At 44.3% G+C, this 21,826-nt stretch overlaps 2 protein-coding genes across 8 annotated transcripts; both read right to left on the reverse strand.

Annotated features, from left to right (window-relative positions):
- Window positions 1-739: 739 nt before the first annotated feature.
- ktn1 (kinectin 1) lies at window positions 740-15,862 on the reverse strand. 6 transcript variants are annotated; one of them, XM_029138504.3, is made up of 36 exons: window positions 15,710-15,862; window positions 11,807-12,486; window positions 11,526-11,684; window positions 11,320-11,436; window positions 11,103-11,233; window positions 10,867-10,971; window positions 10,602-10,742; window positions 10,413-10,519; window positions 9,993-10,137; window positions 9,435-9,531; window positions 9,152-9,336; window positions 8,945-9,013; window positions 8,816-8,853; window positions 8,641-8,731; window positions 8,372-8,440; window positions 8,253-8,290; window positions 8,038-8,128; window positions 7,783-7,851; window positions 7,667-7,704; window positions 7,175-7,265; window positions 6,940-7,052; window positions 6,763-6,859; window positions 6,590-6,630; window positions 6,394-6,484; window positions 5,534-5,620; window positions 4,348-4,437; window positions 4,189-4,272; window positions 4,028-4,117; window positions 3,847-3,939; window positions 3,679-3,747; window positions 3,502-3,585; window positions 3,043-3,126; window positions 2,200-2,283; window positions 2,012-2,104; window positions 1,817-1,927; window positions 740-1,727 (listed from the first exon to the last, which is right to left on the reverse strand). In XM_029138504.3, exons 2-36 carry the CDS (start codon window positions 12,483-12,485, stop codon window positions 1,698-1,700), a joined length of 3,801 nt encoding a protein of 1,266 aa, XP_028994337.1. In that variant the 5' UTR covers window position 12,486; window positions 15,710-15,862; the 3' UTR covers window positions 740-1,697. The 6 variants fall into 6 exon arrangements, with proteins under 6 accessions (XP_028994337.1, XP_028994336.2, XP_040925081.1 ...); XM_029138503.3 differs by lacking the exon at window positions 15,710-15,862 and adding an exon at window positions 15,390-15,655 and having other exon boundaries at window positions 11,320-11,433; XM_041069147.2 differs by lacking the exon at window positions 15,710-15,862 and adding an exon at window positions 15,390-15,652.
- A 301-nt stretch (window positions 15,863-16,163) lies between these two features.
- On the reverse strand, window positions 16,164-21,793 carry msh4 (mutS homolog 4). 2 transcript variants are annotated; one of them, XM_029138509.3, is made up of 20 exons: window positions 21,533-21,793; window positions 21,260-21,424; window positions 21,015-21,178; window positions 20,829-20,939; window positions 20,590-20,705; window positions 20,327-20,500; window positions 20,070-20,242; window positions 19,911-19,978; window positions 19,753-19,827; window positions 19,563-19,627; window positions 19,312-19,481; window positions 19,099-19,235; window positions 18,868-18,971; window positions 18,534-18,658; window positions 17,771-17,971; window positions 17,547-17,665; window positions 17,323-17,451; window positions 16,944-17,118; window positions 16,771-16,859; window positions 16,164-16,506 (listed from the first exon to the last, which is right to left on the reverse strand). In XM_029138509.3, exons 1-20 carry the CDS (start codon window positions 21,717-21,719, stop codon window positions 16,315-16,317), a joined length of 2,739 nt encoding a protein of 912 aa, XP_028994342.1. In that variant the 5' UTR covers window positions 21,720-21,793; the 3' UTR covers window positions 16,164-16,314. The 2 variants fall into 2 exon arrangements, with proteins under 2 accessions (XP_028994342.1, XP_028994341.1); XM_029138508.3 differs by having other exon boundaries at window positions 21,260-21,439.
- Window positions 21,794-21,826: the final 33 nt, after the last annotated feature.

The raw sequence follows: 21,826 nt of genomic DNA on the forward strand, positions 1-21,826 counted from the left end.
ATGTTTAGGAGGAGGAGTCAAATGTTACCAGGCAAGGAGCAGGCAGCTCCACTCAATTGCGCAATAGAGATTAAGTGTGTGAGCAACAGAAAATAAAACAGCCACTAATTTCCTCACTGCTCATGTAGAGGCTTTATCAGGTTTGCACAAGACATAACAGAGGATGCGATACAGAGGATGCTTACCTCAAGCACATTTTTAAGATGTCATAAAAATTTTTAGACATTTACCAATGGAACACTTCAGACCTGTTATTATGTGCACATGGCTCAACGACATCTTGCAACAGGCTTTTCCTGTGTGAGCCACCACATGATGACTAAGGCCAAGAGGCAGCGCTGCCTGTTTACATGAAGGTAAGTCAGTTTACCAATCAGCTGACTGCAGCATGAGTGCGAGCGCGTGTGAGAATGGGAGGAATGTGCTGATCCCACGTTACTCACGCCTCTGGCCCGACCCCCCAGCCAGCACAACACTTCTGTTGTTTAGAAGGCCTCTTAACATGCAAAGCATGAGGCAAAAGCACCCTGGGACCACTCCTCTGCTGTCCTACAGACCTTTATATAAGTGACCTCTCGCATAGAAGGTTGGTACATTATTATTCTGTCAAATGGACAGTCTCTGAATTTCATGTGCACGTCAACCCCGCAGGCTCAAACTCAGATCAGCTTGTGTGCTGCCCCAGTGTGGCAGGCGAAAGAAATGCAGTGGAAGAAAAAGAAAAAGACAGGACTCCAGGCAGATTTATCAAGCATCCCTTTTATTAACGTCACCTGTTACAAAAAGAACTAAATCTTCAGTGTTAATGAGCTTAGCAACAGTAGAGCGAGTGTTGATTACAGATGATATGGGACGCTTATTTCTAGAGTAGTTGCAATAGGATTACAAAATCTCTACACTGTTGACCTGACCTCAACGCACAGCCAGGGTCACAGACTCCCTTCTGTCTGGAGCTGTAGTACAGACTTTACTACAGTATGCCCATGCCTCTATATAGTTACTGTCACGTAGTGACCCTTCAGATATGCTCAGACCCCTTCTGATCTCCCTTCTCACACCCAGTACTAAGCCAGTGTTTGCACAGAGCTGTGAAATCATGTGATGCACAGGTTGTGATAGTTTTCTGGTCAGGAGGCAAACAGATCAACAACATAGTGTATATCAGCAGGATCTAACTGGTACATTTAAACAATACATAGCTTTAAGTTAAGAACGTAAAGGACCGAAAACCCGAAGTTTGTTTTGTTGAGTTGGAAATTTGTATCACTGCCCGAGAGAAAAAACAAAAACTACTGCATTATTCAAAAAAGGATTTCATTGAAAAATACAGACATTATAAACAGAGGAATGGTTGCCACACAGTTTCAAATAAACTGGATGTAATTTGAGTTCAGAATAAAAATTACCTGGTGATGCAGCTGAAGGTGAGGAATGTAATGGGAGTGGAGCAGTATTTGGTACAGAGTGTTCGGAATTAACAGTAACCTCGTCCCAGCCAACGCTGAGACTGGGAGTGGTGTGAAAGCACCTCGGCCAGAGTCAGTTGGAGGTGGCAGAACAGGCGAGGCGACGGAGGTGGGAGGAAGGAGGTGGCTACGTGTGACAGTACGGCGTACTGGTGGTAGGGATGATGCCAAGGTCGAAAATGGTCTCTGTAGTGCAGTCAGGGTGGCTGCTCGGGGTCCATCTCTCTCTGACTATACCTTGGGTAGATCTTTGTCAGCCTCCTAAGATTACAAATGTACAACGATTGGACATTGGATCTCCACAGGACTTTGGATCATTGCTATATTTCTGGGTGGCCCACACGTCTCACCTCTTCCTCCGCCTTGGTGAGTTGTCGACTCACTGTTTGTAGCAGCTGCTGCAGTTCTCTGACAGTTTGCTTCAGTCCTGCAGTCATTTTCTCCTTCCTGTCAATCTCCTCCTGTCAGACAGAGTATCAGGTTTAGAGCTCAGTGTGAAAGCCATAGATGCAAAAGCTAAACACTACACTCAGACGGCTTCTTACTCTCTGTGACGACAAACTGGTATTTTCGATCAGGTCATCAGTGTTTGTCACCTTTGAGAGCTCCCCCTGGATGAGATCAAGAGACTGCTGGGCCTGTGAGGACGACCAGGAGATGACGCTGGTTAACAGTTGGGCCTTTAGCAAGACTCATGTAAAAATGTGTGGAAAGCGTCAAATATCAGTCTGACCTTATACAAGTCACTAGCCACGTTTTGCCGTTCACTCTCTTCTGTCTCCAGCTTGGACAGAGTCTCAGTGAGCTGGTTTTTCAGCTGCCAGCAGAATAGGAAGCATTAGAATGATGCAGACGATGAGGTCACGATCAAGTGAAAACAGTGTGTACTGAGCTGCTTTAAAGTGGGCATGTTGATGCAGGTACTGATGAGATCAATGAGCCCACTTAGTTAAGCCACGACACTACAACAATGCTTTAAAAACATGACAACATAACACCGTTATCACTGATGAAAAAGACAATAATGAGTAGGCGACTCATTTTATAAACTAACCTATTATATATACTAGTCAACATGTAACAATCAGCTGCAGCTAAAGCTTGACACCCAGCATGTCTAGAGAAAGTGAGTTTGGACGTGCATCACCAGTCTGGACCAGTAGCTAAAATATTCACACGCACACAACTTTATTGACATTATGACAAGACAGACATGAGAGAAAACAGGTACGGTTTGCATGAGGCTGAAGATGTAGTAAGTAAATAGTTCTAGGTTGTTATGAAGGAGCAGAATGACTGCATGCTGTCTGATAAACCATTTGTTAGATGCCTGAGAGGGCAAAAGAAGCAAGGAGTCAGTGCAGAGGAGACTTAGTCTTGTAAGTATCACCTAGTGCAAAGTCATCATTCACAACTTCTGACTTTGGCCCATGACCATGTCACATTACTGGATTGTAAGAAAGTATGTTGTGAGGTTATGGATGATGACCCACAGCAGAAGACAGAGAACCCGTCCTGTGGCAGTCTGTTTAGAGGTGTCAGAAGGCGCTCTAGCTAGACAGTGAGCAACTCTTACCACATTCAGCTCCTCATTCTGTCTGATAGCCTCTGTATATGAGCCATCAAGCCTGGTCTGCAATTCAGTCAACAGATCTTTCAGCTGAAATTGAGTTTGAGATTAGGGGTTTAATCGGCTCCTTAGGGATTGGGTCCAGGGCAACACTAATAGCATGTGTTCTATGCAGAGGTAAGACCAGATCTAGCCATCAGGTTCCATAAAGGAACAGACGTTCAATTAAAAAAGGCAGAGGAACCGGCCTGCTTTATTACATCTACCTCAACGATCACCTTTATGTGGACAAGATATGTGATAAAGAAACTTTGCATAGACCATTACAAAAATGAGGGGGAGAAAAACTAAAATACAGCATGATCATGAAATATAAAATATACATATGGCTTCCACAGCATGATGAGCAGTATGACATGCCTGACCACAAGCAAGACGGTATGAAGTCACCCAGCTTCTGCTCACCTCTCTGACCTCCGTCACATAGGTGGCGCTTTCCCGCTCTGCCCTCTCCAACTCACACTCCAAGTGCAGCTTCTCTCTTTTCAGCTGCAGAGCAGATACAGAAATACATATCAGACATGAACCCAGGTCTGGAGCTCAATGGGTCGTACAGGATACCTGCATATTAAGCTTACTAACATTTTCCAACTCTGCTCCATCAGTCAGTCTTTCAATCTCCTGCTCCAGCGCTGTGACCTTCTGGTTCATCTAATAACAAAAAGCATTCAATAATCAGAGTCCAAAGTGCAATAATATAAAGTCAATAACACAGTTAATTTAAAAGTGGCCTGAGGCTTAAACACATACTTCTTTGAGCTCTGTCTGTGACACCTCCAGCTTCACCTTCCAGCGAGACTCCTCCTGCTCTACGCTGCTTTGGAGGCGCTGTAGGATGCCCTCCTGTGGACGCAGCAGGGTTACAACACAATTATGACAGGGAATCACAGTGCAACCACAAACGGCAAAAACAGACCAAATCTCATCTCACCGTCTCAGCCAAAACCTTCTTGTATGTCTCACAGTCCTTCTGTAAAATCTTCTGTGTTTCCTCTGCTTCTTTCAGTTTCTCAGCCAGCGCCTGTAAGATTCCTACTGGTTAATATCCACAGTTAAAGATAACAATATTCAACTTTTCTACATTTAGTTTACCTCAGAGTTTGATGCAGAGGTGGAGTGCACAGCTGCGCTTTCAGCTACCGCTCTCTCAAATCTGTGAAGCCACTCATGATGGTTCTAGTTAAAGGCCAGAGAATGATTGGTCAGAACGACACAGGGAGCACTGTATAAACGAAACAATACTGCCCCTACCTGTTCAGTGGGCAGAGGCACATGGGGCAGAAGTCTGTGCAGAACATCTCTACACTCAGCCTGACACACTGCCAGCACTGTCTGGTGCTCCTGTGAGGACAAAAAGGTTGAGACTGTCACTCTCACATGCATGAAGGCAGATATGACCACAGCCTTATGTTACGGATCAATTCTTCCATCAGGCTGCTTCAGTCAGTATCACAGGAATGAGTCTCAACAGATTGAACCACATACAAACCTTCTGGAATTAAACACTGTTCTTAAAAATGTGCTACCTCCTTTCCAACAATATCGCTGTACCTTAAGTCTGTTCACAACAGGTCTGAAATGACTTAAATATAACCAGTAGGAATGGACAGTGCTCAACAACTGCCAACAGACGCCGGCTGAGGCCTGAGGAGGTGCTTTCTGCTGTGCTCAGATGACAGAGGAGCAGCTGCTGTGCTGGCGGTTCAGCATGTACCCTTCTCTAGTGCAGGGACTACACAGCAAAAATACACACTGTACCGCTGTGTCTGTGACTGCACATGATACAGTGGAGAGTTTGCTTCCCTGTGAAGCATTTTCTTCCTGATAACAAGCAGAAATTTCAGTTGTGAATACAGAGGATTGAGAAACTTCAGACAGTGTTCGTATGTTACCCATAAAACATTTCAAAATGATCACACCTCAATTAAAAAGATAATTTAACAGGTTTTCATTGATTGACTTGTGATATTTACAGTAAAGATGTGGCAAAGCTAAATGGGAAACATGCTAGAAATGAGTGACATGACAGAAAGACAGGAAACTGCAAAATGACTGGACTCAATCTAATGACAGCTAGTGAATTTACTTCTAGGTCACTGCACACTCATTTCCAAGCACCAGGTTGAGCTTTGCACAAGGAGAATCATTTCATACATTAGAGCTCAAAGCATGAATAGATCTATTAGAGATTAAACAAGTCTGAGGTTTCCAAAAGCAGACAGCAGCACAGTTCAACAGCTCTGCACAAAGCCAATTCAAAATTTGAAGCCGAACAAACGGGAGGCGTAAGAGTGAGGTAAATGAGTATGCAGCATGTTATGGATGACGGTGGAAAGGAAATCTCACTGGGTCAAAAATGGCAAGCAGTATTTTGAGGGGGGGTGGGGGTGCATCAGATTGGAACTAGAGTGAAGCAGACTGAGGTGGGGTGCCGAACCTTGACAGCTTTGCTGAGTTTCCCCTGAAGCATGGACTCGGTGGCTGACAAAGCTTCCATTGCACTCCAGTTTTTCTCCCGAAGCTCCTGTTTTGGTCAGTTCCAGAGAGATACTACTTTCAGTTCAGCCTTAGCGAAATGCAGATGGGGTGACGCTCAAAGAAAAACCGGTCAAATAAAAAAGAAACTGAACGTATTTGTCATTATAAAATGATTACACTTTGCTTTTCACCCATAGTCCAGCTGCTAAAATCAGGATGCCTTTCTGGATTTCACCTTAAGTGGAAAAGCAAAAGTATAGTACACAAGTACTATTGTACTGAGTGGCCTTAACGTAAAGACTGAGATATTTATATAAGCCTTCATAGTAACTTATAAAAAAAGGTAAATAAGTGTCTGAATGCCTTTTGAATCAAATATGGCCCTTGCAAAAATAAAAAGGTAGGCGAGTTTCTAATGCTCTGAATCACCCACAAGCACAGACAAGCCAACTGAAACAGTCATGGCCGACGGCAAGCATAACAAGAGGAGGCTAGAAGCCCTGTTATGCAACGCTCAGCTTAAGCAAACCAAATCAAAACAGACATCTGTACTGAGGTGTATAATCACAACCTGAGCTCAAGAAACATTTCCATTTTTATGTCCGTTTATGAAAATAAAAATGCTAAAAAGCAAAGCAAGTAAGGCTAAGTGGGAGTGAAGAGCAGGGAATATGAATGCACATGGTGTGTGAAGGGAGTGCTTTGGTGCTCCACACGAGGGGGTGGGGAGGGGGATGATGTTCTGCAGGGTTAGACCAGAGCAGTGACTGGATATTTCATCTGAATATTACACAGCCTTCGTCACTATAGTAGACATACGTTGTTCTTCTTCCTGTGCAGCTCCAGGGAGTCCTTCATCTCAGCCAGCTCAACATGCAGATCCGATACCTGCTTCTCCTTCAGTGACAACCTGAGATATAAAAATAGGCTTATATAATTATGAACATAATTATGTAATAAGAGACCCTTTAAAAGCTGTTTATGCATTATTGATACTGTGTGCAACACTACTCACGCTGTAAGCAGCTCTGGGCTTGGCACTGCTGCCTGGGACTGCTATTTGAGCAGAGGAAAAAAGAAAACATCAATAGAAGCTAGGGCTGAATTCCCTTATTCTTTTCTACATTTTAAATTCAGGATAGATTAAAACATTGTGAATGTCAGTCATAGTTTTAAACCGTTCCTCACCTGTTGATGGATCTGCGCCACCTTTTCACTCAGCTCTTTAGTCCTTGAATCCAGCTCAACCTGCAGCTTCTGAATTTCCTGGCTTTTGGTCACCAGCCTGCAGGTCAGACGTGCTCATCAGTAGCTAGAAACTTGGGCTACGTTGTTCAAGATGCTAAAGGTGTTAGCTCAACTCACTGAGCCTCAAGTTCTTGAAGCTGGGTGCCAGAACTGGTCAGTTCTTCTAGCTTTTCCCTTTGTCTCAGCTGCTCCAGCTCTGCCTGCAGGGTAGCCAACTGCTGTTCTAGAGCCTTTAAGACAAATACCTGCTTTAGACAAAAGCTCCAAAAACATACAATCAATGTCAAACATAGAATTTGTGGTCTTCAGAGATGCCAAGCTCAGTATTTCCTTGACGCAGAGAAGCCCACACCTCAACTGTTTTCCCTCTAGCAGAGCTGCTGTCTCGTGCCGCCTGTAGATTCTCTTCCATTGATTTGAGCTGCACTTCTTTCTCTTGGATTCTACAGTAAAAGGAGACCAGGGATGATTACCCAGAACCACATAGAGCCACACAAATCTGCAGATTTTCATCACTAATGATAACCACTGCAACACAAAGTCTCACACTCACACACAGCCTCTGATACCAGTGGAAATTCAATAAATTATCAGGGGTGCGGCCGAAGATTGAAAACAAATTAGTTTGGTTACATTTACGGTCAGCTCAGTAGTAACCTTTATTCCCAGATTATGTCACTATGACTATCAGAACTGCTGATATTGACTGAAATAAGATAATTGTAGCAATGGATTTGCAGCCACTAACAACATACTCTGTTGTTGCCCAGGTCTTGTTTGTCTTTCAGGTCTGTGTTTCATTATCATAATCAATCAATGCCAAAGTCAAGCTGATTAATCTTACTTGGTCTGAAGTTCCTCCACTATGAACTCTGACGTTGCCTGTAATGGGATAGGAATTTAAATGAAAGGAAAAAATCAGTATTATATATTAATACAGATTTTAAAAAGGGAACTCACCCATTGGGTTTCCTTTCTCTTAAGACCCTCCAGCTCTTGTTTTAGTTCTCCATTCTCTTTTCTTATTGCCTGCATCAGGGACATAAATTACTTCAAGACCACAGTTCAGTAGAGATTGTGATTGCACAGGCAGTGAACTGCAGAGTCACTAAGAGAATGCTGATGGCAGTCAAACTGGTTTGTACGTATGAGACAGCACATTTTCAGCTTTTGATACCCTTGTTTGTTTCCTTCCAAACTATAGAAAGCCAATACCTTCAGTTCCTCTTCCTTGTTAGCCACCTCAATCAGCCCTTTCTCCAATAGACCCTCTACTGTTTTCATGTTCTCCTCCTTCTCTCGAACACTAAGCATGAAAAAAAAAAAGTTTTTTTAAAAACGGCAAGTGACACCGATTAGGAGCCATCATTTATATGGACATGGCGTAAGCAGCTAATGTATTCAAACAATGTTCCAGTTTATACACCCACCTCTTCTGGTACACGTCCAAAGCTCGCTGAGAATCCGTCTGCACCCAAAGATGAACAACACAGGTCAAACAGACAAATACACAAACGCTTTTAGAACTGGGAACATCCACACAACTAACCTGTTTAGAAATCTGTGCCTGCAGTTTCTGAACCTCTGCCTTCAGTGACATATTATCATTGTGCAAGGCCTGGAATTGGGATAAAAACAACAAAAAATAAAAAGGAAGTAGAGCTTTTATTATTGCTGAACAATAATCTGAACTATCAAAATAAGTTCAATTCACTTAGCATTTGACATAAGAATATTGGAAAATGAGGCACAAACATGCCTTGGTGAGAATTGTTTATATATGAAGCTGTGGTGGATGATGCCCTCCTGTAACTATACCTGCATGTTAGTTTCTCTACTGGCCCCACTGCTCCTCTCAGCATTCAAAGAATCCTCCAGACTCTTCCTCTTCAACTCCTTGTCAGCCAGTCTTCACAGAACAAAGACAAGTTGAGAAAGTAAATTAAAAAGCTTATCTCTATACAAATTATACTATTTTACAAATCCCTCTTACAGCTTCTGTAGCTCTTCAATGTGGGAAACATGAGTGGCCTGCATGAAAGAAAAGAAATGTCATTAGTCTACATAGAAACAGGGTTTTTCCCACTGTGAATTTTGGTCTGAGTGAGCTGATCCCACATACCTGTGACGAGATCTGAGCTTGCATTTGCTCATTTTGGACCACAAGATTTTTGTTTTCATTTAAAAGTTCCTTAAAAAAAAGCACAAGAAAAAAGGTGTGTGTGTAGTTTTGCTTCAGTGAGAAAGTCACCATATCTCTGATATAATCAGATATAACTATTTAAGAGAAGTTGCACACCACGATTTCTGTCAAGTAGTGGCGTCTCACCTGAACCTGGGCCTGCAGCGAGTCGTCTGGCATACTGTGCTTGGTCATCTCCATCAGTTCCAGCACTCTCTGCTCTACTCGCTCCTTGGCGACCATAGCTTCAGTCAGGCTGCTATGCAGGCTCTGAATCTCCTTGTTCTTGCTGTTCATCTCAGTCTCTGCTTCCATGAGCTGGTTGTGGAGCTCTACACCCACACAGGTGTTTATTTGTTAAATAAAACCTGACCCTTTATTATGTTGGAAAATACAACTAATATTATATTTTGGTCTTGTGCTTATTCACCTTGCTTTGAAGCTTGAAGCTTTTCCCTCTCACTGTTGACACTGTGGATATAGTTCTGCAGCTCTTCCCAGCGTCGCTTGGCATCTTGCAGTTGGGCCTTGAGATTCAGAGACAATTGCAAATTTTTTTCACATCAATTTACAAAGTTAAAAACATAGAGGCATGTGTGGTTTGAAGGCCAATAAAAGGACATGAACCTAAAGTCAGAAAAAATATGTTTTGGTTTGATTCCCCTCTTCAACTGTGGTCAACAAAAAAACAGGAAAGCTTGACCTGGGTGTCTAACAGGGAAGTAGTGTTTAAACACGGCACAAAGCCTGAAACATTCCAGCCTTCAAAGCCAATACAATACTTCCAGCCAAGATTCAGTTTCCCACAGCCCCCAACAGGACTTCCACTACAACATACTCCCAATTCTTTGGTAATGCTGCCACACCCACTGAACAGATCTGAAGCTGTGTCATGTGTCCAGGTTTTCTACAGCTCACTTCATTTTAGTCTCAGCTGGGAAAACCCAAACACAAGCTAAATAAACACACTGCATCTGGATCTGCGTACCTCCAGCTGGGAGACATTTTGCTTGTAGCCAACCTCCAGTGACTTCCTCTGGTGCTCCTCCTGCTGCAGCTTGCCTTTATGATCTGCCATCTCTTTCATCAGACTGGCATACTCCGAGCGCAGCTTGTTCAGCTCGGCTGAATTCCTATGAAGAAACACAAGCACAAATGAGTGGAAGTGGTTAATGTTGATGGAAATTTTTGGCAAGTTATAGCAAATATATAGTCTGCACAGGGCCTGTCACATGGCACAAAAAGATTCATCTGTGTGCAGCAAAAGACAAAATGAATGATTTTACAACAAAGTTTAAATTAAATTTAAATGGATTGCTCAGCATTTCATCATGTTGAGCATATCAGGCGCGTGGGATCTTTTTTAGGGGTTGATTATAAGTCACATCTATTGTGGTTTAGCACTGACTTGCTCTCCATCTGGTTGGTTGCAGAGCTGACCGCGTCCCTCAGAATGCCGTTCTCCTGCTGCAGCCGACTGATCTGGCTATCCAGCTGCTCCCTCACCTGCTGAAACTACATGTAGACAATAGGATTCATGATCAGGGAAGCACTATAGACAGTCAAAAGAGCTTAGGCTCTATCACAATCGTCTCACCTTTATTTGCATGGTCTGAAGCTCCTGGAAACTGCCCTGCGCTTTGGCCTGCATGTTCCCCATTTCTTTCTCCATGGCTGCACGCTGGTCTCTCATCATGGCCTCCACTCGGCCCGTCTTTTGCTTCTCAACTTGAAGCTCCTAAAGCACAAGTCAAAGTATGCAAGTTTTTAACCAAGGTATTGACTTCTGAGGTCTGATCAACCACCTAGAAATAAAGCAATATCATCCTGTTCTCCATTCATTATTGTAATGAATTTCAGACCTGGCTGAGCTGTTTCACTTTGTCTTTAGCGATGGAGGCCTCTTCCTGCAGAGTTGTAAGAAGTCGTTCGCGCTCCTGGGCAACTGGGTCAGGTCTGGCTGTAGACTGATGGGAAGAGGCATAGATTTTATTTCTAAGTTGAGTGGTGGATCCAACCACAAACACCAGGTGTTCAACCAAATGCTAACTGTGTGATTATTTGTCATAACACCTTAAGAGTATGATTAATCTCTCACTTTGTGCCAGGCATCCAAGACGTTAGGACTCTTCTCTCGAAGAAGATTTATTACACTGAAAGTCTCGGCTTCTGACAGAGTCAGGGTGGATAGACCAGACAGGAGTTCCTTCAGCTTCACTTCCGTATTCTCTGTTAAAAGAAGATCAGAAATGCAATTTAATGCCACGATTTGATAAACTGTAGATACGTCAAACATGTTTTTGTCACCTCTTTACCTTTGTCAGTCTCATTCTTCTGTTTCTTGCCAGTTCCTTTGGATGGTACATCATCATTATGAGTGGTCTGGTGGTTGGAGGAGGCTGACGAGTCAGTCACGACACGAGTTTCATCTGCTGGATTTGGAAAAAAATGTAAACTCCAAAGTCCAAGACTTATTAGTTTAGCATAATATGAAGGAATCATTAAACTGTATTTTCAGTACCAGGCTCTGTCTTCTGCTTCTTAGAAGAGTTCTTCTTCTTCCCAGTGGTAATAACTGGGGTTGCACCATCCAGAACTTTGGTTTCAGAAGAAATGGGAGCCTCCTTCTTCACTGGTGGAGGAGCCTGCACTGCTTTCAGCTCGGGTTGCTGGTCATTACCTAAAAAGAGACATAAACAATATTTAAACATTCAGGATAATGATCTACAACTTGAAACAGTATGATGCACTCTGAATTCTAACTATAATGAACACACCCATGTTAAACTTGGTGCCACTCACCTGACTCTGCTTTTTGCTTCTTCTTGTCCTTCTTCTTGCCAGTGATCTGAGGGGGGGTCTGACCTTGAAGAGAAGCCGAAGTGGTTTGGACTGGAGACTGAACCTCAAGTTGAGGAGAGTGCAGGCTGGGCTGTCTGCTTGAAGCAAACGCTGTCTCTGCCTTGTGGCTAACTGGCTTGGACCCATTCACTTCTGGTTGCTCAGAGGGGACAGGAATAGGTGGAGTAGGTGTAGGTGTAGGTGTAGCTGCTGCAGCAGCAGCAGCAGCCTTGGCCTTTTTATCCTTCTTCTTTCTCTCCCTCAAACCAGTAGGAGCTTCCGTTGAGACTGGAACTGGAACATGAGTAGTTGGTATTGGTGGAGCTGGTTCTGGTGGAGCCACTGGGGCAGGTTCCTCCTCCAGAGTGGCAACATCAGCTAAATCAAACTCCCGCAGGTCCTCCTCAGACTCTCCTCCACCTGCACTTACACTCTCTTTCTTCTTGCTTTTCTTCTTCTCATTCTTCTTACGGGTGTCAGGCTTGGATGATGGTAGCTTGAGGTCACGTTTCTGCTTGGCCAGGACCTCATCGTAGGAGGTTTCCTTCATGAAGAGCCAGAAGAAGAGGAACATGAGGGCAATGACCAGGGAAGGGGCTAGGATGAGCAGGTACTGAGAGTCATAGATGTCCATTGCCATTCTGCAAAAAAAAAACAAAACGGGAAATTTTGTAAACCTATATATCAATCATAATACTACACAAAATACATACTGGATTCTTAAACACAGAAAATATGCCTTTTAATAAAAAGGCCATTCTGCAACTAATGTACATTTTGTTTTACATTTGATTACCACAAATCTGGTATTTCATCTTGTGTCCTATAACTATATAATAACAACTGTTCCACACACTAGGAGTGTAGCTGAGCGCTGGGACACTGCGTGAGCAAATTACGAGAGCGGAAGTTGTTGGCACATAAACAATGCTGAGACGGTGTAAGTGGACTCTCACTAATACCACGTTCTCTCCTATTAATATGATCCTATTAGACAAGACTACCCACCTGCATAGCCTAGCATCCTCCTCACCTTTAGGTGAGAGGTAACGTACCGCTTAAAACAAACAGGCAGATGGAATATCATAAATCCATTAACTTCACACACACAGAGTTAAAAAAAAACCTACAAACAACCATCAGGGAGACGAGCGAGCTAAAATAAATGATGTGCTGTCTCATTCGATCACTTCTTTCCTTCAGCCCGCTTAAGGAGGTGGTATTCTAAACTCACAGGACACAGGATGGGCATGCAAGAAGCAAAAATACACCAAGATGAAGTGACCTGCTGAGGCTGCTGCCGCTGCAGTTCTGCAAAACAGGGCTCGTCTTCCGCCCCAACTAGACTTTCCTCAGCCAACAGGTTCTCTGGACTCTGGCTTAATATTTAAATATAAGATTTTCATATAGACTTCAGTGAACAATGCAAAGTAGCATCAGTAGTGAGTGTCCTAAACTTCTGAACAGTCTCATCCTACAATTAAGATCTGTGTCAGTATTGTAGAGTAGTAGTCTGCGTCGTAGATCAGACCTCTTTAGGAATTTAGATTAGAGGAGATTACCCATGATAATACATTCAAGAATAACTTTCCACTGCAGAGCTGCTTGAGGACTGGCAGCCTTAGGCCTGTAGTGGAATATTGACTCTGTTCTACTCTGTCTACACATGAAACCTCAGGTCTTCCTTTACTCAAATAAGCAAAGCTGGTTATGACTTTTAATAACCGACACATCTAAAAGGAAAAAGAAAACGGTTGTATTTGCAAACAAGAGTTTCACAATGATTGGCTCATGTTTCAGGAGAACACAGAATGTTTGCGGTCTGTCCAATTCTGCTCTTCTCATAAACTATGGCTATATTTATGATCAAGCTCATGACAAATGTGTCAGATGTCCTGGCACAAATAGAACTTCACGTCATTTAGATCAGTCAGAATACGTAGAGCAGTTTGACTTTTCATGAAACTCTGCCACAAACCTTGTTTGAAGACAAGGACATAACGTATATGGCCACATATGGACGAGATGCACACACTCTGTGTAATGAGTGGGGTTCAAATGCTAACTTTCAGTGGTTAAAAAAATGTAAAGAATCTTTTCATTTCACAGTTATTGTGTGTCACAGGAAACACCCATGTCAGACCAAATCAGGCTGTGAAATACCATTGCCTCTTGGCACATAAAGTATGGGTGGAGCAGGTGTTGTATCTAAGGTCTATGTGCTTTCTCTTAGTCCCGGGCCTCAGAGGGGAAGGTACATGCATTTCCTTGTGCTGCCTGAACCTGGTTCCAGCATCAAAATGATCGTGGACGACAAAGCTCTCTCGGGCCGTTGGCTTCTCGGAATCCAGCCACTTGGCCGGCCAGGCCTGCAGATTTGGCAGGCATGGCTAGAGATAGAGACCGTGATAGCCATCAGACTCAACAAGCAGTCAGACAGTCGGTAATAATCAGGTCATGCAGCGCTCAACGTGTACGATTTGTTTAACGGTAACAAAACAACTATAGCCAGGGAAATCCCAGATGGAACATGTACATGCACACAATTTATGCCTCAATCAGCTGTAATGTGCTGTAAAATAGCTGCACATACTTTGTGCGATGCGCTCAAACTCCTGTTGTAAACACAGGCTGCATGTTTGCTTCTTGTAAGTTGTAAATGTAAGGAAACATAATCCACCGTTATCAGCACTTGGGAAAGTAGCAAAGTGCACAGTGGAGCATGAATAGCTGATTATAGAGCGGTTATAGCGATGTAAAATGGCCTGATCCTCATTGAAGACTGATGCACGTTATATATACACTTTATCATGAAAAACTGCTTCTACTGTTACACTCAGCAGGGGGTGAACGCAGTGGCAGTGTCTCAAAATACTTCAAGGAAGCAGCCAACGCTGACGAGCTGCTGTGGAGGAAAACCTGGACCTGAAGGGTCCTCAGTTTAGTTGTTTAGTTTAGTGGGAATATGAAGTACATTAAACAGACCTTGAGCTCAGCAGGACGCAGTGACACTGTCATAGCAGGAGGTCTTTATTATTTGAAGACCCAGTAATAAGAAAGCAAAGGGAGATAAATGAGGCACAATGGTGTTGAGGAAGTCGCCTCCCATTAATAACGTGCGCCCGCATTCTTGGGCAAGTCTAATCGTCGGCCCAAAATACGCCGTGGCAGCTGTTATTACAACACTACAGGTCTGCGCGCAGACAGCGCCTGGAACCACGGGGAACGCACAAGTGCCCCCGCGCCGAGTTAGCCCGTGCTAAGTCACACGCTATAATGGAATCAGCTACGAAAGCGAAAGAAGCGGCTCACGCGTCCACGTCAGGCTCACTCGGCACCAACGTGAGTGGGAGAAGTGGTCGCAGGAGGCTCGACGTGGGGCCCGGACGTGTCTGCAGCCGGAGCTCCTGGACTCGCCGTGACGGCTACATCCGTACAGTCAACGGCCGGCGCTCGTGCACCACCACAGGCACATATCCGCGTGCGTATCTAACGTTAGGAGCACTATGAATGAGCTAGCTAACATCCCTGTTAGCCAACTCACGCTAGCCGGCCCATCCTGCTGTTAGCACAGGGGACGTCAGCCAAAAAGTGGCCCGCGAACACATCCACGCCACCCGAGTCTGTGGCTCCTCCGCAGGCTCGCGCCGCGTCTGGAGGCGTGGACGTCGGAGCGCACGGGCCTCGGTCCTCCGTGTGACCCAGCCTCCCTCTGGCCTCGGTCGTTCGGCCGCTCCGTTCCTCCGTTCGGTGCTGAGGGCCGTGCGCAGGCCCGGGGACAGAGCTCAGCTACGCGGCCGCCGCGGCAGCAGCCTCGCACCGGGCGACGAGCACAGCGTCGGCGGCGAAGCCTCTGCGACGTACCTGTAGCTTCAGTGTGGTCGCGCGCTAGCTAGTGATGAAATGGCGCTGTTGTGCGTTGACTCTCGCAGCCTGCCGTCTTCCCAGGGCAGCTCCAGCCTGCTTTCTTCTGCGCTATCCGTCACACTATCTGCTGTTTCTGGTTCGCGGGGGCGGGTCATAGTTGGGCTGCTGGGTGTGCTTGTTTTATGTATCGACGCAGTCCGAATAGAGTCGACTCGCATAAATGAATAGCCCCGCCTTTCCCAGACATCCGTGTGTGTAAAATCTAACGAGCGACAAAAGCAACCGGGGAGTGGTCATTGCACTTCCCCAAACTCCACATGAGTACAGCTGGCACTTTAATACTTCAATGACTCCAAGTTTATATATGTTATATTACGACCTTCTTCTGTGCTATAAGGCCAATAATTCTTAAATGGTAAAACTATATTGTGTTATAAATTACATCCACTTAATGAATCTACTTGGTCTTAGAGCGTTTATTTGTAATAAATAAGATAGCTGGAATAATAATATAATATATTAATGAGCCAGTTTAAACAGAGAGATAAAAATAGATCGTTCATTGCTGTGTTACTGCCGTCCCCACTGTGAAGCTGACTCAGTTATTCCTCCTCTACGTCCATTGACTGGCCTATGGCCTGCACCTCTGCCTCATACTGCTTCTTCAGGCCTTTCAAATACATACGCAGGCTGTCTGGGTCCAGTCTGGAGTTCCTGGCAGCCTGCAGGAGGCGAGTGGCCAGGTGGTACACAGCTCTCTGTCTCTGTGTTTCCGGATCACTATGATGTTTGGCCTAAAACAATAAAAAAACAACATTCTAAATCTTTTTATCAAGCACTTCTTATAAACCTGGATTATTTATGAAATAAGAAATATCTGCACTATCAATCATCATTAGACTTAGTTTCTTGTGTATTAAATTATATTTTACGATTGCACATTGAGGGGTCTGCTGTAAAAGCACCAGTTAAATATTGTTAACAAAATGTAAACAGAACAGGCTAAAACACACAAAACAATAGAACAAAAACTCTGAATCTAATCTTTATAAACATACCAGAAGTTGCTGGCTAACTTTTGAGGCAATTGTCTTTGCTTCTTGGGTTATTGTTGAGGGAAGGGCGGTCATTTCTGCTGCCTTTAGGCCTAAGAAAGACCATAAAAGGGGCCGTTACCATTTTTCACAGCTAATTTCAGCAGCATAGTGCTTAGGTTTCACTGACTCTGTACCATAGTGTCTTTCCTCAGAGCAGCCCCGTTTTATCAAGTACGTATACTCCACATGCTCAGCACCAGTATCCCTGCTGCGAGTATGCTGAACTTCCATGTGTTGGTTCTCCACGTTGGGATAAAGAGCCTCCAGCTGGCACAGCTCAAGGAAGTGTGTTGCAAAGAGGGTGAACGCCTGCAAAGAGTAGATAAACGATACACACCTTAGCAATTAAACAACTAAAACACCTGCTATTCCTATACTTATTGCATTACTTTACTACTGGCCTAGAATGTGTAGCACAAGAGGCAACTGTAATAATAGAACACAGAAACCAGATATATGTGGTTCCCATAATAGAGAGAGGAGTGCCAGTAGATTGTCTCATGTATCCTTTACCTGGAGGCTAAGGAGGAATTCACAAACCGAGTGACAAATGCCAATGCCCTCCTCAGCACTCGTGCCACGTCCCAGCTCATCTATGATGATTAGGGACCTGTCACTTGCATTGTGGATTATGTAGGAGATCTTAGGGGAACAAATGTAATTACTATTGTTTCAGATTTTTTTTTCATGACATAAAAAAAAAAAATTTAATAAAAGAAAAGCAGAAGAAAAAATACCTCTTTCATTTCCAGCATAAATGTGGAAGAGTTCGTTTCAAAATCATCATCTACACCAATTCTGGTGAAAATCTGATCAGCAACACGAAAAGAGGCATACTCAGCAGGGACAAAAGAGCCTTGGAAGAAAAAGGCATTTTTACTCACAAATCAAGCAGAATTGGCACTGATTCAGATTCAGTCTGCATTTCCTACTCATGCAAGCTGAAAGGGCTGCTGCTGACCTATCTGGGCCATGATCTGACAAAGTGCCACCTGTTTGAGGTAGGTTGATTTGCCGCTCATATTGGGTCCAGTGATGATGACAAAGTTGCTGCCCATTGAAATGTAGCTATTGTTTGAAATAGGCTGCTGTCCAGATATGCGCTCCAGGATGGGGTGGCGACCCTGCTTCACGGCCAGCGTGTCTGTGAACTCTGGACGCACTGGCAGACACAGCAGAAAAAACAAAGGCATTTAAAAGCATCTTTATTTCTTTCACACAAAAACCTGTTATTAAATTTGGTACCACTGTACTATGTTGATGTATATAATTCAGTTCCTTACAGGTTGGTATAAAAATATTACTTCTGAGAACAAACGTGTTCAGTGGTTAAAGGCCACTCTCTCCTCTGCTAGAGAGATTTGTCTCAGTAAATACAGCGCACCAGTGCACACTTACGTAACTAGGGTAATCTGAGTACAAGCTGGCAGGGATAGAAAGGGGGCAGGCATTCAGCACGTGTCTGTGGAGAGACACTTTCAGACAGCTGAAGGCCAGTGCTCATCACCCACGTGGTTGACTGTTCGGGTGCTGCCTCCAACCCGTACAGAAAGAACTGAGGCAAGCAGAGCTGCCGCCGCAGTACACTTCTCTGCCTGTCAAGTGTGACATTAACTGGGTGCTGCCTTCTGTGTAGACAGCACTCCCTCCGACAACAGATCACACTTCATCAGTGTTAATTTGACAGGTTGACAGACAGGAAAGCAACAGAGGCTCATATTTACCATAGTCTGAGACGGTGCATGCATTTGCAAGCGACAGCAGCATGTCCAGCATGGATACAGCATCAGACAGCTTGTAGAGGCAGTGGATGTGCTCATGGATAGTGTGCAGTAATTGACATATCACCCTGATTGTAGACAGGTTAGAAACAAGAGAAAAACACTGAAGGAAAAACATGGCTATTAAATACCACCATCTGCTGGACAAACAAAGTTTCACCTTTTTAGTCTAAAGTAGCCAGAGATTTTAAAACATCAACAATCTTCCACAGAAGGAAAAGTTCACCAGATAAATGACACCTCGACAGTTAAGAAATAAGGAATGTAATCTCCTTACACATAGGAGATGTGAAAGATCTCCCTCAGTGCCTCATCACAACGGTCATTCATCCTCATCAGGTCCACAGTGGTGAAGCCATAGTTGTTCTTATTCTTAGTAACCTGAGGTATCACATGTGGACATTAATTTAACTTGTAATTTAGCTTCCTTCAAAAAAAACTAATGTTGGTATTTGCTTGTCTGTTGGATTTCTGCGTTTTGTTTTTCCATGCCTTCAGTGGCGCTCACCTTAATGAACTCTGAGGGCAGCTTTCCTTCAGGTAAAGCCACTCCTTCAAGTTTCACCTGGATAAAGAACCCTCTAGCTGTGCTGAAGCTGGTACGCATTGGCAAACCATACTTCTCCCCCATCTGGTTCACGAGCCCTGTGCAACACATTCACTAGCATTCAACAAGCCACGTCTGAGCACAAAAGCTGTGAAAGACCGACAGGACAAACACCTGCAATGTCGTCTACTATCTCGGTGTACGCTCTCCGGGCAATATCCAGGAACTGATTGATGTTGGGGCGAACGGCGTAACACTTCTGGGTGCGCATGTTCAGGCTCCCCTTCATGTAGGTAATTTCATCATTAATCACTGTCTTGATCTGCTCCAGAATCATATCAAACCTAAAGGGGACAGTTATCCAGTGGAAGAAGACTGCAGACAGGACACAAATTGACTTCATCTATCGTTCTCCAGCTCAGTACCTGTCGTCGTCCAGTGAGGCACTGTATGCCTTCAGCAGGGCTGTGTTGCAGTTCTTCAGTGTCATCTGTTCAAAATGTGTATTATTCAGAGAACTTCCCATATTACCCAAGTAATTCTTAGAACAGCACTTTGTACCGCTGATTACTGATTACGTTTAAATGTGTAGTATATGACTGTGCAGATACAAACCCTCAACCTTGGCACTAAATCCAGTGTGTGTTTCAGCTGAATGACATGCGTTATCTTTGCCTCTGCCACTTGAACCTGTTAAAACACACTCAAATTCACTAATTCAGCAGAATTAAATAACTGTATACAATCATAATTAATGTTAGAATTGTCCGTACGGTTTCCTGCTTTGGAATTTGGACAAGAACAGAGAGCAGCTGGTCAATGTCAAGGAAATGCCCTATAGCTAAATAGGGGGAAAAGGTGGCAGTTCAGATGTTTTGCCTCATTTTTTGAGCATTAAGACAAAAATATATGTTGTTGTGCTTGATCTTGACCATTCTTCAGACCAAAGAAGAGTTCCTCATTCTCTAGCAGTTCCTGTATGGTATCCAAGCGTATGCTGATGGTGTCCACATCAAGTAGAGGCTCCAGAAGATTGGAGCGCAATCTTCTGGCACCACCAGGTGTCTTCGTGTAGTTAAGTACCCCTAAAAGTGTATGTTCGCTCCTGTACAAACCAAAACACACCAAGCACATCTATCATTTTGAAATATTGCTTCTTAAATAGTCTTGTCCTTGCTTTTCCTCCTACCTGTGGTTTCTATTATTCGTGACTAACTCCAAGTTAGTGGCAGATGCTGAGTCAATCATAGCCGTCTGTTCGCTCCCTTTAAAAATCACTTTAAGAGACTTGGCAGCGTAGACAGAGTTCTGGATGAACTCCAGGTATTTCAGCAAAGCAGCTGCAGTTGCTAGGCAATAATATCTGAACAAATCATGCCATTAGGTTATAAAAATCAAATATAGTGGTACATTATAATCGAGATCTATACATTACTGCACTCTGTGGCCTACTTAGCTTGCACTTCCATGAGGACAGTGCCAAATTCTGGAGTACACAGCTGCTGAATGTACTCTAGTCCTTTCCTCTCATTAAAGTACTTCCTCTGGATTGCAGTGAATGCTACACCCTAACAACAAATGAACAAAACAGGCACAACAACACACTAACAGTTAAAAATAACATGTCAACAAATACACATCTACATATTTCTAACCAATAGATAGCGATAGAGTTATTGTGAAAAGGGTACCGGGAAGTTCTCGGTGATGAGGTTGAACAGCTTTGTCCCCTTCCCCTTTTCACTGGATGTGTCTGGCATCAGAATTTCCAATGGCACCAAGATGTGAATTTTGGTTATGACCTTTAGAACAGCAGTATACAGCAGTGTTTAATACATATGTAATGCCTCTTTTACAAAATGACCCTATTGGATTACCTTGGCATAGGTGCCTGTGTCTGCAAACTGTGACAGGACCAGCTCTGGACATTTCAAGTTGAGGCTAGCCATGCCGATCTCGCCTCTGGCCAAACCACGGCCTTCAACCACTGCCACGACCACCGAGGCACCGGAGGACGCGTTGGCCGAGGAGCTGCTTGTCGCTACGGACAGGACAAACCATGGTAAGGAACCCCGCCTGGCCTGCTTTAAACCCCGTGTCTCTTCATGTGAGCTTGCGGTACCAGTGTGATCGGGCAGAGGAGTCCGAGCAGGGCGTCCGCCACACGACCCGGGGGTTCTTCTGAGTCCTGGTGTTCCTCCACGGCTGCAGATGGAGGATTCATACGATACAGACGACGGCACGGGCAGATGTGACCCGCCTGCGCTGACAACGTGCTGGAACCGGCCTTCAACACAAAGCCCTGAAATGGTTGGTGACATTTACTGGTATTACAGTGTAGAGTAAGCGCCGTGTTTGGCCCCGAGCCTCCAGGAAACATTATGCTAACGTTCACCTGCGCAGTAGCCGGAGCTCGCGCTAGCTCCGTCCCGGCTTGGCCGGCTTGACTGTGAGGACGCAGACGCGGGCCCGTACGGGGTGGTTTCTGGCCCAGTTCTGTCCACCGGGGTCACCTCCGGGGTTCCTAAAGGCTCTGACCTCTCACCCCCGGTAGTTACCTCCTCTGTGCCGATATGAAACATGTTAAAACTGCACAAAGCAATGATTCTAAAGGCGGTAAAGCGGCAGATACTATCTGCGCATGTACGAAAACCCTAGAATAGCGCTCGTGCGATTTGTAGATAACTTT

Source organism: Betta splendens, chromosome 22 (assembly GCF_900634795.4).
Source record: "Betta splendens chromosome 22, fBetSpl5.4, whole genome shotgun sequence".
NCBI lineage: Eukaryota > Metazoa > Chordata > Actinopteri > Anabantiformes > Osphronemidae > Betta > Betta splendens.